This window comes from Maylandia zebra, linkage group LG12 (assembly GCF_041146795.1).
Source record: "Maylandia zebra isolate NMK-2024a linkage group LG12, Mzebra_GT3a, whole genome shotgun sequence".
Classification (NCBI taxonomy): Eukaryota; Metazoa; Chordata; class Actinopteri; order Cichliformes; family Cichlidae; genus Maylandia; species Maylandia zebra.
Genome location: NC_135178.1, coordinates 25,599,374 through 25,617,945, shown reverse-complemented (window position 1 = coordinate 25,617,945; position 18,572 = coordinate 25,599,374). Strand labels below are relative to the sequence as shown.

General features: G+C 38.7%; 1 protein-coding gene across 1 annotated transcript in view; it reads right to left on the bottom strand.

The window, feature by feature from the left end:
* ipo11 (importin 11) overlaps positions 1-15,106 on the bottom strand; it is a 125,447-nt gene extending 110,341 nt beyond the window's left edge. Inside the window, exons 1-3 of the mRNA XM_004547195.3 lie at positions 14,972-15,106; positions 7,705-7,854; positions 407-507 (exon numbers count right to left, since the gene is read on the bottom strand). Of these exons, the coding sequence (XP_004547252.1) occupies positions 407-507; positions 7,705-7,842 (239 nt within the window). The 5' untranslated portion in view covers positions 7,843-7,854; positions 14,972-15,106. The remainder of the gene's footprint in view (positions 1-406; positions 508-7,704; positions 7,855-14,971) is intronic.
* Between the last annotated feature and the right edge of the window lie 3,466 nt (positions 15,107-18,572).

The following is an 18,572-nucleotide window of genomic DNA, read 5'->3' as shown; positions in this document are numbered from 1 at the left end:
CAAAAGAGACACAAAAGAATAAACCGAGCATAAAATCAAATCACAATGATATGAATAATCAGGACAGAAGGTAAAAAAGGGGGAAAATGGCAGCTGTGAGAAGTGATGGAGAGAGAAATGCAGATGTAAGCTAAAACTAGTGAAGGAAAGACAATGGGAAAATGGAGGACATGGAGGCTGTGACAAAACAGAAAATTGCAACTGCAAATATGAAACAAAAAGATTTGAAAATAAAGCCTCAAAATCAGGCAAAGAGATTAAGACCGATGAATAGACATGCTTCAGGAGTGGAAGAGACAAGAAAGGAAACGATGAGCTGCAGGAGAGAAAAGAAAAGGTCTAAAATGGAAAGGCAGAATAGAGAGGCTGATTAGCAGCAGAGAACGTGACACAAGCAAGCACTTACTGAGGTGCAACTCTCCTCCAGTATCTGTCGATGCCATTTTTGAAGTACAGAACCGCAAGCCACCTGACATTCACATCCAGCATGTGGTTATTGAAGATATTCTGTGGGAAAGAAACATAATCAGCTCAGCTCACAGTGCCTTGTTAGCTCAAATGAGTAGGACTACACAGTACTCTGATGGCTACAAGCCCTTTAAGATACAGCACCGTTAAAATCCAGGTCACACTGACTTTATGTTACAATATGTCTCAAGTGACCAAACTAATGCAGCTTTACTTATCATAAATGCCAAAAATCACTGAGATTTAAAACGTAACCACAGAAAATACTGCTGTGTAAAGTCATTCTTCCTTACACGGCAAAGGCAGAGGCTCCATAAAGAGAGAACAGTAACATCAAAGATTGGAAACTTAGTCCTTTCAAGTTTGGGAGATAAAATGACAACGTGATTTTTCAAAAAGCATAACTTTTACTTTTGCTTTAATGCAAACCTAAAATATCCATCTGTTTTTTTTATTTAACTATGCAAGTTAAGAAAGAAACAAAATCCTCATCAGATTCCTCTCTGAAACAGTAATTCAGCTGCTTTGGTTCCCTTGCTCTTTATTTACTGACACCTTCTGTACCATCTCTGAGGTGAGAGATTAAGAGACCGCTATCATACTAAATGAGATGAGACAGCGCGCACACAGCACACCATGGCGTAATTGCCAGGGACCGTGGTATCAGGAACATCTCGTGAAAATTTAAATCATCTGTGACTCCAGAGATAACACTGAACTCAAAGCTAAGGATGACCCAAGATGGGATTTTTGAGATGGGGTCTAGCAATATGACCCCACCCCCCAATTCCACAAAACATCAAAGCACACACGCTTTTAAAGTGAGTTAAAGAAAAAGTTTGTGGTGATTTTCAGTATTACAAATGTAATAATAAATCACCTTGTGATTGTATGTCCCCACCAATTATGCTACAGTTTGTACCTATGTCTAAAAGTTCACACGGGGGAAAAAAAATGTGTTTTACATTTTTGCAATGTAAGGTCAAAGTTAACATCTTGGCCATCCTACACTTGCAAATATGATGGGCCATTAAAGGAGAGAAACAAATGTCACATTCTGATGTGCATTCTCCTCCATTAATCTGAGGCCATCTGAATGCATCAGTTTCATGAGCAACATTTATTTCCTTTCCATAAAAGTTACAATCTTATTTGGCTGGCTCTGCTAGCATTCACTTATCACTTTTAAAATGGCACAAGTCTGAACTGCATCCAGGAAGAGACAGGCTCACAGAACTGTCTCACACATCGTTAGTTGCTCAGCTCACTCAGTCAGGCTTGTTGGAGAATGCCCTGAACAGCAATAATGTTAGGTGGGAATTTAAAACAAACAAACTAAAATAAAAAATAAAAAAAAACCTCCATGTAGGAGGAACTTTCACTTTGTGCCTCGCCATCTCTCTATGTCCTAACTAACCTCAGGGAAATCTCGTAGTTGGTCCTATACATATGAGATATGCAAAAAACCAGCTTGTTATTATTTTACAAAAACTACCAGGGTCAACTATTACTATTAGCCTCCCTGTTACTAATAGACAATTGTGTATTGTGTATCCTTTTTTTTCTGGGTAACAGCCCGCTGTGACTTGTTGTAGCTTTAAACAAGTCTCACACGTTTCCTGCAAGGTTGCAAACCTTTCTTTGTCCATTTCAGCTACACATGTTTCTTTTCCAACTATTTATTTATAAGTGACTTATGTATGTATGTATGTATATATATGTATATATTGTACTATTCTTAGTTAGCGTATTGTCTGTCTTGTCTTAATGTTGGTTTAAAATGGAGCACTGTAACAAAAAATAATTTCCCCCAGGGATCAATAAAGTATTCTGATTCTGATTCTGATTTTGTGCAGGATCGTCTTCTTTGACACTTTGCTAGTCATCCACTAATGTCTTGGCACTTGTTCTGGGGTCTTTAGACACAGCTTTCACTAGTTTTCTTTCTAGAGTCCTTCAAATCTTTTGCTTCCTTCCTCTGCCAGGTTTGTTCTATACTGTGTGGCTCTCTCTTCAATTTTTCAATACTTATACACTATACGCTCTGATAACTTTGTATATCCATCTTCTTATATGTAAGCACCAACAACTCTATTTCTCAAGTCTGATTTAATCTGATTTCTTTTGTTTTTAGTATCATATTTTTTCCTCAAGTTTTTATACTGTTTTTTAAGATAACCTTCAGTTTTAACTTGATTTTACAAGCTTCAAGCATTAAAACATCAGTTCACAGCAGTGCTTTGTGCTCAATAAAAAGTTTAGTTTTCCAGAGAGCTGATAATATTGCCACTGGTAATATTTAATTTTTCTTAAATAATTCTGTTAATGTGTGTAAATACAAATATTCTATGCTTTCTAAAGAAAACTAGTATTTCTAGAAATGCTTCCCTTGTTTTGTTGAAAAAGCATTTGGGAAAAACCAAAAAACTTCAGAACTGCCTAAATTCTTTGTGGCACAGCTTCAACAACATGACCCCATTCCTCAGACACAATAGTATCACACAGTTGCACCAGATTTGTTGGCTGTACATCAATGTGACTCTCCCATTTCACCACACCCAACAGGTGCTATGTTGGATTACGATCTCAAGACTTTGAAGGCCTCTGAAGTACAGTGCTATATCAAAAGAAATCTTTGGATCTTTGTGAATTTGAGTGCATTACTCCTACTGGAAGCAGCAATCAGAAAATGAGAACGAAAACAGCCTTTACACAAAAAAGTGTGGTCAAAAAGAGATGGAGATGGGCAACCACATTACTCAGGTAGGCTCGGGTGTTTAAACAATGCTCAATTGGTACTAAGGGGCCCAAAGTATGGGGCAACCTTTTATTGTCAATTTTGGTGATGTCGTGTGAACTGTAGGTTCCTATTCTTAGCTGGCAAGTGTGTCACCTTCATATTGGGTGTTCAGATACTCTTCTGCATACCTTGATTGTAACAAGTGGAGCTATTGTGGTCTTCCTATTAGCTTGAAGCAGTGAAGCCATCTCCCCTGACCTCTGGCAGCAACAACGCATTTTTGTCCAGAGAGCGGCTGTTCAGTGGATATTACAAAGTTTCTGAAATATTAGGCTGTCTAGCACCAACAACCATGCCAAGCTAAGTCACTTGAAATCACATTTTTTCCCGTTTTGACATTGAGTTTGAACTTCAGCAGGTCATCTTGGTCATGTCTACATGCCTAATTGCGCTGACTTGCTGTAATATAATTTGCTGATTAGGTATCTACATTAGTTGCATCAGTTTAAGTGCTGTACCGGTAAATCTAAAAGTTATTTTCCTGAGCTAACTGGTTACTAAAGAGATGGAAGATCCAGCAACACCTGTAGTATACACAGTGTTGGGGAGTAACGGAATACATGTACCGCCATTACGTATTTAAAATACAAAATATGAGTAACAGTATTCCATTACAGTTACCGTTTAAAAAGGTGGTATTCAGAATACAGTTACTTTGTTGAATTAAAAGGATTACATGGCGGTCTTTTCCTGTTTCCTATGTTAGGCTGTCCCCTCTCTATTTTTGGTAATTCTACGCCGGCGGAAACCCAAACAAAACACATATTAAGAGGCTCTAATGCCTGTGTCTCAATCTCGCGGCCCATGTTACCCCCACTTGCGGCCCGCATAATTAAAAATTATTGTACAAAAAGTGATTTAATATGAAAGCAATAGGCAGAGTGTTACAGGCATAGCCCTAAAGAATGTAGCCTCATGGGCAGTATAGCCCAGTTCTAAGTAAGTTCTTAAGACTCGACTGTACTCTGTGTTCGTGTTTTCCTCCAAAACAATAAGTTCTGGTGGAGCAGCCTTTCAACGCCTCTCTCTGTCTCTCACTAGCAAACTTGACCCAAACAACAAAGTAAGGCTAGTTTTTGGCTATGAGCCCGACACGGAACCCGACGTATTAGTCAGAGGTTCCTTTACTGCGGTTCGGAGCCACGGACCTGTTTTATATACGCGCGGAATAGTTTTCCGTACGAGATCGCTGCAAAAAGTGCAGCCTTACCTAATGTCAACCTACTGTTACTCATTATATATTACGATTTTAAAATCTAGTTGGTATTGGTATGGCGAGTAGGGCTGCTACGATTAGTCGACTAGTCACTATTACGTCGACTGTTAAAATCGTCGATGACTAATTTAATAGTCGACGCGTCGTTTGATGCTTTGTAAGATCCCAAAAGACGCACGAATAAGTAGTAGGATTTAAGAGTGTAATAATGGACTGAATCAGAAGATGGCAGCACTGCATGTACAAGGATGCCAGCTGCCATTAAACCCCGAAGAAGAAGAAGTAGCTCTGTCCCAGAATTCATAGCGCAGCCCAGCTCAGTTTCCAACAATGGCGGCAGCTGGTTAGTTTTAATATTACTCTTATTAGTCAAAGGAGCTTGCAAAGAAAAGCGTCTGGACTTCTTTAAGTTGAAGACGTTTCACCTCTCATCCGAGAAGCTTCTTCAGTTCTAAGGTCAAATGGTGGAGAGTCCCAGATATAACCTAGTAGGAGTGACCCCCCACAGAGGGACAAAAGGACCCCCTGATGATCCTCTAATCGTCTGAGCCAAGGTGTGAAACTGGGTGTGGGTCCCAATCAGCCAGAGTTTCGGGTGTGTTCATTGTAAAACCTGGCCCCACCTTATCATGCGAATTCCTGAGGTCAGATGGCCCAGGATGTGAGTGGGCGTTAAGGCGTCTGGGAAGGGATCTCAAAACTGGATTATAGATGGCAGAGAGTTGGTGTCGTAAACCCCCGCCTCTGTTCAAAGATGGTCGCTCACAGTGGACTCCTCTTTCAAACCATCTGTCCTCTCTGTCCAAAATGTGAACATTGGCATCCTCGAAAGAGTGTCCTTTATCCTTAAGATGCAGATGGACTGCTGAGTCTTGTCCTGTGGAGGTGGCTCTTCTGTGTTGTGCCATGCGCTTGTGAAGTGGCTGTTTGGTCTCTCCAATGTAGAGGTCTGAGCATTCCTCGCTGCACTGTACAGCATACACCACATTGTTAAGTTTGTGTTTTGGCGTTTTGTCTTTCGGGTGAACCAGTTTTTGTCTGAGCGTGTTGCTGGGTCTGAAATGCACCGGGATGTCATGCTTGGAGAAAACTGAGTTTTTCTGATACACCGACTACATAGGGGATGACAATGTTGTTGCGTCTGTCCTTTGCGTCTGTCCTTCTTATCCTCCCTCGCTGGTGTCTGGTCTTCTTTTCTGTGCCTCTTTGCTGACTTTAAGAACGCCCATTTAGGATAGCCGCACGAGTGCTTCCTTTACATGTGTGTGTTCCTTCTTTTTTTCCTTCAGGCTTAGAGGGAACATGTTCTGCCCGGTGGTGTAGGGTCCTAATTACTCCAAGTTTGTGTTCCAAAGGGTGATGGGAGTCAAAGAGGAGGTACTGGTCCGTGTGTGTGGGCTTCCGGTAAACTTCGATGTTGAGTTTGCCGTTCTCTTCAATGTGCACAGCGCAGTCCAGGAAAGGCAAACAGTCGTCCTTTGTGTCTTCCCAGAGCTAATGATAGTTATATAAGAGCAGATGCATGCTGGTGCAATAAGCTGTACGTCCAATGGATGCATGATCTGATTAGTCAACTAATCGCAAAAATAATCGGTGACTAGTCGACTATCAAAATAATCGTTTGTGGCAGCCCTAATGGCGAGTAGCCTTCAGTAATAGTAATAAAAATCACACAATAGTACTTTCATGTAGTTGTAAAAAGCATGATAATACATTAAGTAATCCAAAGTATTCAGAATACATTACGCTCATTGAGTAATGTAACGGAATATGTTACAAAATACATTTTGGGGCATGTATTCTGTAATCTGTAATGGAATACATTTTAAAAGTAACCTTCCCAATACTGAGTATACAGAAGACCTTTATTGCTTAAGCAGCACGTTTCCGCTTGTAGCCTTCATCAGGGTCATCATCAATTTAATACTGCAGCACTGATTCAATACCTGCAGCATCATCATCCGGAGGGATCCATCCTTATGCTTCTCCAAAGAGAGAGAGCTCAGCATCTTTAGTCACATAGCACAACAGTGGTAACTACATTTACTGCCTTTAAAAAAATTAAAAAAAAATTAAAAAAAACCCACCCCAAAATAAAGACCGGAATAATCAGAAGCTAACAACAAATTACTTTGTGTACCTCACCTCACAAAGCTGTCTTTACAAACTTACACATTACTAATTGCTGTGACTTACTAAAGGTTACTAAAGTGTGCATGGATGCATTAGCATAACTAGATAGATAATTTGCAAGATGACACCCTAAGTAGCTGTGAAAATGTTTTATTCTAATACGGTTAAAAGAGGAAGTCTAACCTAATGCATCTAATATTACGTGATGTACTGTTAGACCTCACCCATAGTACTCATTGTGCAAGAAGCATGGCTCATTCAGTAACTGTTGTAACATCAACAAATATCATCAATGTTTGAATAATAAGATCATGTCACTGTAAAACCCGGAATGTAACATATCCCGTGTCTAAGACGCAACAGGACTACGAGAGGAGACAGACAACAAAGGCTATCGTTAGTTTCACTATATTTCACATCGTGGAGAAGTAGTTTCAAAAGGAATTTTCGGAGAGACTTCCAACGTGAAAAGGAAATCGCATGCAGTGTTGTCTCACAAATCTACAGTGTATTATTGGCAAATATAAAGGAAAATAATAAACTGTTCCATGAATGTAATAATCATTCGAGCTTACCCTTGCAGAACACAACCTGAGCCAATTTATTTACAAAATGCAGAGAGAGATGAAAGTGAAATCCATCTCATTGTATTGTATTGTATGGTTTAGACAGCAAACAAAAATGTGTGAGGATCCACTGTGGATCCACAAGGGCTTTGTGGTGAAAAGACACCAAGTGGTAGGTGCCGGTCAGGGCATTGTTTACCAGCTTTGTCACCACACATGCTTTTGCATATTGACAGTTGATGTGGTTAAAAAAGAAAAAAAACTTGTTAGTTACTTTCGTGTGAAGGTGACTGGACAGACTGTTAAAACAGAAAATATCTTACTCCTCAGTGTCCTGTTCTAATGCCGAGAGAAATATTTCCATCCATCTGAAAACAAAGAAGCCCTAAAATGATACGTTTCAGCAGATAAATTAAACCCGGTGGCATCTAACTTTCAGCAAAATACCCTATTAAGATCTTTATTAGTTTTAGTGGTTTTGATGTAGACTTTATTTCTCTTCTTTGATATCATGGCCTCACCAGAAGGACTGAGTAGAAGCCTGGCTGGGTCTCCCACTGCCGGAGCTGCTCCTCCGCAGGCTTGAGCACAGCTGTGTCCTGACTGGTAGCTTGGGTTAAGGCCTGCAGCACCACTGAACTGGCACTGTCCATATCCATAGCTGGATATATCTGAAGGAAAACAAAAGGGGAGGGAGAGAAGGAAAGACAGACAGAAAGCAGAATTTATTTTTTCTGTCCGTGAAAAGTTCTGGTTGAGCTGGGAGTAAAACCTTTCAAAATTGTTTCAGTGTAGCTAAAGCTGATGCAGTCAAATTACATCTACAAAAAAAAATGTCAGTACAAGGAATTTCTGTTGCTTTGTCTGTGGCTGCATCTTTTTCCATCTTATTTTTATTATAGATCAAGCAGTGCTGAAATCACTGTCAAACTGACTGGGAAAGAAACAAACCCATCCGAATAAAGAGAAGCGCACCTAATAGAAACACTGACAGTCATCTCGGCTGTACAAAGAGCTGTTCTGTCCCAGATAGAATTCAAGCACCCCAGCTTCACACGTCCAAAGGTGTTTTTCAGTCTCAAAGGAAGTACCCGAGTCACTTTCACAGTCTGAATAATGAACTGTTGCCTAACCAGGCCTACACTGATAACATGAATCCTTCATTATGAGCTCAACCTTTCATGAAGGGATTAACAGATTTTGTTTCCCTTTTTTTAAAACACTCTCCTCAGTACAAAACAAAATGAGCCATTTACAATATGAATAAAAAAATACATTTATTAGTGTTATTCCAAATACATTACATTAAAAACATTTTTAAATAATCCTTTTAACAAACCAGTCATATTAAATTGGCACAGAATTCATTTTAAGTGCCATCCGTGAAATCATTAGTAGTATGGTGGCTGACTTTTCATGACTAGGTTAGAAAAACAGCATAGGGAACAACAAGACTGCCATCTACAGTCCAAAAGTAAATATCCTGCACCACAAAACACTGTGTGCGTCTGTAACTACATGTGCATTAAGAATGCATCAGGAGCATTGCGGCCGGTGCAATTTTCACATTACAAAGTATAATTATTGTAGTGCACAGTCCATGCATTATACATTACCATTATTAATTTTGATTATAGTAAGACTAGTACCAGTCAATTCTTAAAGACATTAATGAAGGTCGACTTTGTGAGCACAGTTATCTTGATTTAAGATAAACATTCACCTACAAATTGATAAGCGTTTCCTCACAGATAAACTTTACCTTGGTGGGCCACCCAGACATAATAAGAGTTACCAAGTATACTTTAAGTAATTCGAGCTTATTCCCCCCCTTATTTGCCTGTGTAAATGATGCTATCTGCGATCAGTGTCCAGGTTGTTATTGTGGCAATGTGGTTTCTGCTTTCTCTGAGAGTGGAAGCAGAACTGCTGCGAACTGGAGGGTCACTCCAACTGGAAACTGCAGAAAGTGACTACTGATTCAAGTGCCGCTACAGTGAGTTTACTGAGCCTGCAGACCAGAATAAGGACTGTCACCAGCTGCAGTCTAAGACGGTGGAATTCGAAGTTCATCTGCAGGATGAAAGGCTCATTCTGCAGAGCCAACTGATTATAATATTCACTTATTTTTCACAAAGCACTTGACAAATAAGATTTTCTCCTTTTATTTACAGGGAGGGGTACTTCTACACTTTCATTTCCAACTCACATTCCACTCTTGTGACTGTTGACAACGCTTTCCTGACCATCTCCATGCAAACTGAATCAGAAATGGCAAAAAAGGATTTCACTCCAAAGAATCCAATAATTCAGTCCAATAAAAATCCCTTGTTTTGACATCTGTAACTTACGTCATATTTTTATTTCTATTTTCTTTCCTTAAGTATGGCGTCTTGACAGTCACCCTTCTATTAATACTATTTGCTAATTTTTGTATGTTTGTTTCACTTAAATGTTTAGATCATCAAACAAATTTAAATATTAGACACAAAAAGCAGTTTCTAAATGAAGGTGTTTATTATTACGGGGAGAGAAAAAAATCCAAACTTATATGGCCCTGTGTGAAAAACTGATTGCCCCCTAAACCTAATAATGGCTGGGCCACTCTTACCAGCAACAAGTGCAATGAGTCTTTTACAGAGAGGAATTTTGGCTCATCTCAACCCCATTGTAAGATTTTCAAGCATGAACTGCCTTTTTATTCAATATTCAAGTTGAGGTCAGAAACAGATGGCCGGATATTCTACTTAAGGATGTTTTGGTAGACAGCAGAATTCAGCAAGTCTTCCAGGTCCTGAGGCAATAAAACAGCCCCAGACCACTACACTACCAGCACCATATTTTACTTTTGGTGCGATTTTCCTTTTCTGAAAATCTGTTTCTTTTATGCCAGATGTAATGGGACAGACACCTTCCAAAAAGTTCAACATTTGTCTCATCAGTCCACAGAGAATTTTCCCAAAAGTCTTTGGGATCATCAAGATGTTTCTGGCAAAACTGAGATGAGTCTTTATGTTCCTTTTGCTCAGCAGTGGATTTTGTCTTAGAATTCTGCCATGCAAGCCATTTTTGCCCAGTCACTAGGGCTGGGCCATATCATACCGTTCACGGTAATACCAGTATAATGTTGGGCAACGACAAGGAAATGAAATATCGCGATAGAATATGGGTAAAACGCGCATGCGCAGTGCCTTTGTTTTCATACGCACATGGCGAAAAAGGCACGGCGGTGACGGAGAAAGACAAGGACGAAAGCGGATCGTTGAATGAAACGGATGAACCAGAATTGGTTTGTAAAAATGGTGCAACGACAGTGGTGTGGAACTGGTTTAGCTTTCGTCCGTCAGATACACAACAAAGCACTATTTTTGGTAGAGCATGGCAGCGGACCGTCGTTATTACCGTGTTGTTTGGTAAATACGGCACACTTAAAATCAAACCTTTGATTTTTCTGAAAATCGTGCCCCTTATAATCCCATGTGCCTTATGTATGAATTCTGGTTGCGTTTACTGACCTCGAAACGATTTTATGTGGTACACGGCGCTCGAAAATCTGTCAAATGTTTTAGTACGACTTTGCTAAGCTACGAACCCACACCGCTTGATGGATTGTCGGGGCATTACGGCTATCGTAGGCAGGAGCCTCGCGGAGTGATACGTACTGTGCTTCAACAAAATATTACCGTATTGTGTGTGTATAGCCTCTTTTTAAGTTTTGTGGATATTATACATGGTTATGCTGAGGATATGTCGGCCAATTTCCACTGGAAATGCCTTTTGGTTAAACTGTCAGCAAGGAATTTGCACTGTTACGTTTTTATACAACTTTAATGTAAAAAAAACAGCTGCTTGTTTAAGTGAAAATACATTGATGGGGTTTTTTTTGCACTAATAAAATTGTGGAGTTGTAAAGTATTTTCTCTAGTGTCAATTATATCGTCAGTTATATCGTTATCGCAAATTTTCAAATCTATATCGTGAGAAATATTTTTGGTTATATCGCCCTGCTCTACCAGTCACTTTCTTTGAATCATGAACTCTGACCTTGACTGAGACATGTGAAGCCTGCGGTTCTTTAATGTTGTTCTGGGTACTTTGTGAGCTCCTAGATGAGACGTCGATGTGCTCTTGGAGTAATTGTGGTAGGCCGGTCACTCCTGGGAAGCTTCACCACTGTTCCAGGTTTTCTCCATTTGTGTATAATGGCTCTCACTTTGGTTCAATTGAGTCCCAAAGCCTTACAAATGGCTATATGTAACCCTTTCCGCCTCACAGATTTCAGTGACTTCGTTTCACAGGCGTTTCTTCAGATCGTGGCATGATGTGTTGCTTTTAGAGCTCTTTTAGCCTGTTTCACTTTGTCAGACAGATTCTATTTCAGTGATTTCTTGATTCAGCAGGTCTGCCAGTAATAATGCCCGAGTGTGTTTAGTAAAACTGAACTCAGCTTTCCAAAAAAATGTGGTCAAAGTTAATTCATGATCTAACAGGAGGGGCAATTACTTTTTTACAGGAACAGGTAGATTTTGATAACTTGCCTCCCTTAATCAGTGAAATCATCTTTTAAAAACTGGATTTTGTATTCATTGGGGTTATCTTCATCTAATACAAAAAAAAAATTGATGATCTGAAACATGCAAGTGTGTCAAATATGCAAAACACAGGGGAATCAGGAAGAGGGTAAACATTATTTTCACACCACTGTATGTAGACATAACACTGCTTTATCCCTTTAATTGGGTGCCTCTTTCGACATGAATGCTTCATAGGTCATAGTAAGTCGGTCAACAAAAATACCCTCCTCTGAAAATGGTCATGACAGACAGACCTGTAGCAATACTGGGGAACTATCACTCAAGGCCATGAAGGAAAAAAAAAACACTAAGAAAGTCCAACTCATTGGAAGCAACAGAAATGAAGGTTGGTTCAAGAGTTTTAGACAGTACTGTATGTTTACTGCAGAAACTAAAGTTAAATAGTGATTAGTCAGTAAAATAAAATAAAAAAATATGATACAAAAAAAGAAAAATGTGTTTTTGGTTTAATCTTCTCTTGTTTAAAGTTTAGTAGAGTTTAAATCCAGTCTAAAAGCTTTAAAAAAAAAAAAAAAAAAAAAAACAGGGTGCAGCAACAGAAACTCAGCTGGTACCGAAATGACAATGAGTGTTATGTGGAGCATTCAAGCACTGAAATGCTTGCAAAGCAGAGGGAAAAAAAAATTTGAAACTTGGATAAAATCCAGTTTTTGAAATGTTGTATAGAAGGGCGGATTTGGCAGAGAGCCTAGTCTTGGCTCCAGCAGTAGCAGCTAATAACGTTACACTCAACCCTCTGAGAAAAGCACAGGAGGACAGGCTCTGTCCCCAAACTCCTCCCCCATGCAAGACCAATACTGCTGAGGTTTGATCAAAAGGTAAATAAAGATGTTCCGCTCTCTGCAGTCAAATTTAACAACAAAACAATAAAATTATACTAAAATACAAAAAGGTTACATCCGTTGGACTTGGGGTTACCAAGGTAGCCCACACATAGTACCTAAGGTATACACCAAGTTTACCTTAGGTACTAAAAAACCATGTCGAGCACTGCTGAGCTGACCTGAGTAGGTACTAATGGAAGGGCTTTAAGTGAGCATGTAGTGGCAAATGAAATAAGCCTTTGGATGAACAATGACGGCATTGTGATTTTGCCAGGCAGTTCCTATTAAATACCATCTATTAAAAATGTTTATTTAGGTAATATATGCTTTAATATAATAACTTATTTTCCTATGGTTAGTGATGTTATAGGACAAATTTCTGGTGAGGAGGAATACATTATTAAAGCATTACTGAAACAAATTCTGATAACACAGAATCTGCAGATTGACTTCAATCAGTAGCATTATGAGTTTAAGTCGTGCTTATCTTTTCTGTAATGTAATAAAATATCATCCATTTAGAAAACTGACCTGTGTGAGCTGCCTGGTTTGCTAGGACATTGTCTACTGATATACTGATAATCTCACTGTCGTGGACGGCTGTTTTATACAAAGAAGGTTTACAGAGCAACATTTTAAACTATTTTAAAGTGATTTAAATATGGTTTCAGTGGCAATTTCCGGAGTGGAAACTGAATCTCAAGATAGTTTCAGGATTATCTAGCTTACTCTTGGTGGGTATTTTAGTTAAAGACATCATTAAAATGGTGGTAGTAAGTAGACCACTGTAATATACCAAAATTCTTTTTCATGACACATGCTTTAACTTTTACCAGAAAAAAAAACCACCACAGCCCAAAAAGAAACAAAGCACTTAAGACAGTTTTTTGTTTTCCCTACAGTGACATACAGTATGAGAATGTGCTCTGTTCTGATCACATACTGCTTTTTTTGTTTTACCACTGTAAGAGTCACAACCTTAAACTTGTTCATCCACAACCCAAATCTGCATAACTATTCACGGTCCTTGGTGAGTGTAATGAGACAAACCTGGGGCAAGTCTGACTGCAGGAGCAAGACCAATGTGTCAACCTCAAATTGCTATTTAGTAGCTCAAAAGGTAGCTACTTCAATAATCTCCAACAAAGCACAAAAGAGGGAAAGAAAGCTGTTCCCGCTGAAGATAGAAGAAACAAACTTGTTTTGCCACTTAAGACAGAAACAGGCCACTGAGTACAGCCAAGCTACAAAGGAAGATTATACCAGCACCTAATGATGTGTGACTCAAACAAATCACTCCAATTACCACTGTTGTAGCCCTCACTAGTTCACATGAAGAGCAAAAGATGGACGTAAAATTGCACGGTGGAAAAGCTGGGCGTTTCGCATTCTGTTAAAAAGCTCAACGCAGGAGAGATCATCCCACGCAGAAAATATTTTCTAGTTTTATTATCTGACGATGCTGTGCAGTTTCTGAAGCGTTACAAGGTTAAGATACTTTATTTACTGTTAAGCTAAAGTGTTATTTTATACTTTAAATCATATGCTGTGTCACTGGATTTAAGGCTGCTGGCACCTTCTTTCAGTAATCACTCTTGACAACAGCTAATTGGAAAATGATAGAAAATACCCCTTAATTTACATACATGAAATGCTACTACCTGAATATCGTGATATGATTTGGGGGTTATATCACCCACGCGTAAATTGCCAACACATGAGGCTAATCCAGCGGTAGGCAGCTAAATATTGTTTTGCACTTGCCGTAGCTTCTGTCGCTAACACTAGCTTGCTGTCAAATGTTGGCTCGGTTGACAAGAAAGCTAGGGTGGCAACTGCAGGGGCTATCGGTACATTTACTGATTTACCTCCAACTAAAGCTACGGTAACACACGCCTGGACATTTTACACTATATATAGCTATATGTGTCTACAGGCCTTTAGTCAAAGCAAGGATTTGTTATGATTGTACAAACGCAGTCGCTAGCATGTCTACGCAGTGGGTTAGTTTGTTTCTGAAGCACAGAAGGAACCAAAACAAGCTCAGTGGCGTGGGGTAATAGTGGGGCAGAATTTTTAAACTAATGTGATTCACATTTGCCTTTTACTACTGCTGTAGGATTATATAGTCCAACTTGCTGTAGTCTTGCCCCAGTGCGCGTCATCTATAATCAAAATACCGCTCACTCACTAAAGAACCGGGGTGGGCAGAGTTCATAATCGTGCATATACCCCAAAACACCAAAGCTAACTTTAGGCTGACTAGCTAGCAAGCTTGAACTTATTCTATCCAAACCAACGTCCGTCAGTAGTATTTATCCTGGCAACCAATTAAATATTTCTACAAAGACATATGAAGCTGGACTCACCTAAAAGAAAAGCAGTAGAAAACAGAATCTGTGCTTGTAACAGTGGCTGCTAAAGCGCTGCCAGTGGTAATGTAATGAGAGGTGGAAACACACGCTTGTAGGAATGGCGCGGGGAGAACAGCAGGCGCGTGTTGATGACGTAGGATCAGCGGCAGGCTGCTTCATCATGAGTAAAGAGAGCCAATCGCTGTTTAGTATACTGACACCAAAAAATCTGGCTGCTGAATTTTTGTATTTTGTTTGTTTTTGTAGGAAGTATTTTAAAGTTAATTCCGTCCTGAACTGGAAACCAGTGAAGTTACTTCAGTACTGGAGTAATATGTTCAAATTTCAATGTGCCTGTAAGGACTCTGGCCACTGTATTCTGAACAAGCTGAAGTAACCCTACTAATGATTTGGCAAACAGTAGTCTAGCCTGCTTGATATGAATGCATAGACCCATTTTTCAAAGTCAGTCTCAGAAATATATTTTCTAACTTTTCATACACTTGTTAAGTGGTAGAAAGCTGTTCTGGCGACCTTATTTGTATAATTATCCAAACTGAGTTCCAAAATAATGCCAAGGTTCCTGACTTGCTCACTGTGTTCAGAGAGAAGAAGATAAACATAGACGAAATTCTGTTTCTGACATTTTTGGTGCAATCACAAATATTTCTGTCTTGTCTCTGTTCAGTTCTGAAAAGTTTCTATACATCCATCAGTTAATGTTATCAGTGCAGCTTATTAAACTGTGAACAGTAGTTAGATGATTAAAGAAAAATAAAAAGCACAACTGTGTATCATCTGCATAAGAATAGTAGGACATATTATTATTCTTTTTGATAGTGCCAAGCACATAAAGGACATTTTAGTATCTTGTTTAATATTTGTCTATTTAAACTTGCATAGAGACCATGCATTATTCAGATATACAGTTTCATGATTACTTAATTTCCTGATTTACTTTAATTATCTTTTTTTTCCAGTTCAGTACATTAGTTCTAGTATGTTTCCAGGGTGGGCTTTCTCATTTCAGTTCAGTTTTTGTTTGTTTGTTTGTTTGTTTGTTTGTAAGTCCCAAAAAGTTGATTCTGTTCATCTGGACATAGCGTTTTCAGTGGGAAAAACATTCCATCGCTCATCCAAGTGACGTCTTCAGTCTTAGCGATTTCCCTACCAGGATGATTGAGCATGCATCAAGACGTTTGTTTGTAAGTTTCTTTTTTATATATAATTTGACAATATGGTCAGTTTTCAGGGGTGATGCAAACACAGCACTTTGTGAAGGTGGCTTTGTAATATAAAATTCAATAAATAGATCAGTGTGTCCTCTGATTTTAAGTGTCAACAGATTTGACTAAAACTAAAGACACAGGTATATATATTTCTTTTATTTTTGTGAGCAATATTGTTTTGTCTGTTTTTTTATTTTGTTTAAATATCTATTTGTTTACATCTACTGTTTGTTAAGGTTTAATTAATTATTATAATCATGATACCTTCTGTACTGTTTGTCGTTCATTATGATTCCCCAGGATCTCAAGCTGTTTTCTCAGAAAAGGCCGGCTGTCCTATAAGGCTTGTGTTTATGTGATGCTGTTTCATTAAATAGCATCGCTAATTTCTTCACAATTTGGCCTCAGTCAGAAAACCAAAGAAAAACTTCATTTTGTATTTGCTGAAAAACTCTAAAGGGCTACGACTCATCATTTTCTCGGTGGAACAATGCACTTTTGGGTTGAGTTGTGCCAAAACTTGATTTCCAGCATTTTGCCAAAAAGTGATTGCCTGTATTTAAACTGCTATAAATAACTTTTTGGCCTATATGTCAATTGTGTCCAGTCCATCATGAATGATATCAAGTCATCTTGAGCCACAAACGACATTCCTATCACAAGGTGAAAGCCGCAATCACTTTTTTGCAAAGCGACTTTTATATATCCTTTATTTATCATGTTAAAAGGTCTCACTTACATTAAAAAATGTATTTTAAGAGTAATCTGGCCAAGAGAATAGCAGAAATTGCAACAAATATAACAATAGGTCTATAAGGATATTTTAAGTGGCCTTAAATGGTTGGATTGGTTATAAAGTAGGTACAATAACACAAAGTCATCACTTGAAAAATGTTAATTTTGAAATTTTATATATAACCCCATTTGTAAATCATGCTCATAAAGTCTATTTCCCAATACAAGTAAAGACATTAACGTAAAAAAATTGAAAAGAAAAAAAGAAAAAAAAATAAACTGGAAAAAAGAAATTGAAAAACAATCACTTTTTTGCCTGAAGGGCCACTATGCACCGGCCGAACAAGCAGTGACAGCAGTCCATTGGTTCATTTTCATGACTGACACTGGATTGCCCAATCAAATCTCGTAACGTGACCGGCCCCTCCCATAGCTATGCTGTGTGCTCATGGATCAAATGGCGAGAAGGTGGAGCTGGAAAGCTGAGAGAAAATAGTAAAAACAAAAATAGATGCAATAAAATGTGCCAAACTAACAGACATGTTAGCTGTCGGGGCTGCTGCACCGTGAACAGTAGTACCAGCAACAAGTAGTAACCAGGCCTCACAGTCAGAGGAGCGTGCTGCTGCTAGCACCAGCTGAGGGGAACACACACATATATACATACCAAAAAATAATCCAAGTCCAGTCCTGTTGACATCTCTGATCCCTAAATGTGGCTTGTATTCAAGGAATTCTCTAATCTTGCACATGGCATGTGGTCATTCACTGGGGGGAAAGGCATAACCCAGAGTACACAGGATAGTTATCTGTAGAGTGTATCTGTAGAGTGTAGACGAGTTTATCTTCTCACATAATCTCGAACTGCTTGATTTAGATTTTCTTACCACTAGGTGGCAGAGATATTTCAAAGCAGATGTACAGGCACGCAGCCTTTAGGTTATCAGGTCAGAATCTTGACCAATGTATAAATGAAAACTGCTTATTTTAAAAACCTGGAAGTTATACAAGACAAAGTGGACCACATTTCTGTCAGTCTATCATCGGTGACACCAGAGATAAACAAATCATGCAATCACACATTTATGTTGGCTCCCAAGAGAGTATTCATTCCTCTCTGTGGTTTACCACACAATAAGTATTATGCATTTACTGAATACTGATCACATCAAATAAATATAGTTTACCACATAAAGCAACCTACTCAGTGCAAGACACCAACTGACTAAATGTGCCCTATTTCAGTATTTCTCAAAATCAGAGTAACTTGATATTTGTGTGGAAAATGCTGGTCAAATAGCCTTTAATGTGTTCTGGGCAATAAGCAGACATATTACAGACATATCACTTAAGTATCTGAGAAAGTACAAGTACTGTGAGAAACTAGTTCGCCTTTTTGCACATAGCCCATTGTCAGGTGACATGCAGAACATGTTTTTCCACACAGTTATCTAACTGTAAATCATAGTGACACTAATCCCTATCAGTCTTCGTTTGAATTTCGGTGGCCATTTCACTGAAGGCTATGTATTAACTGGGATAACTTACAATTATGGTACACATGTCAAGAAAAAAGCTTTCTAGACATTATAACGACAAGAAAGATGATCACTTTTGACAAACAATGGATTTGTTGATACAAACAGAATAGA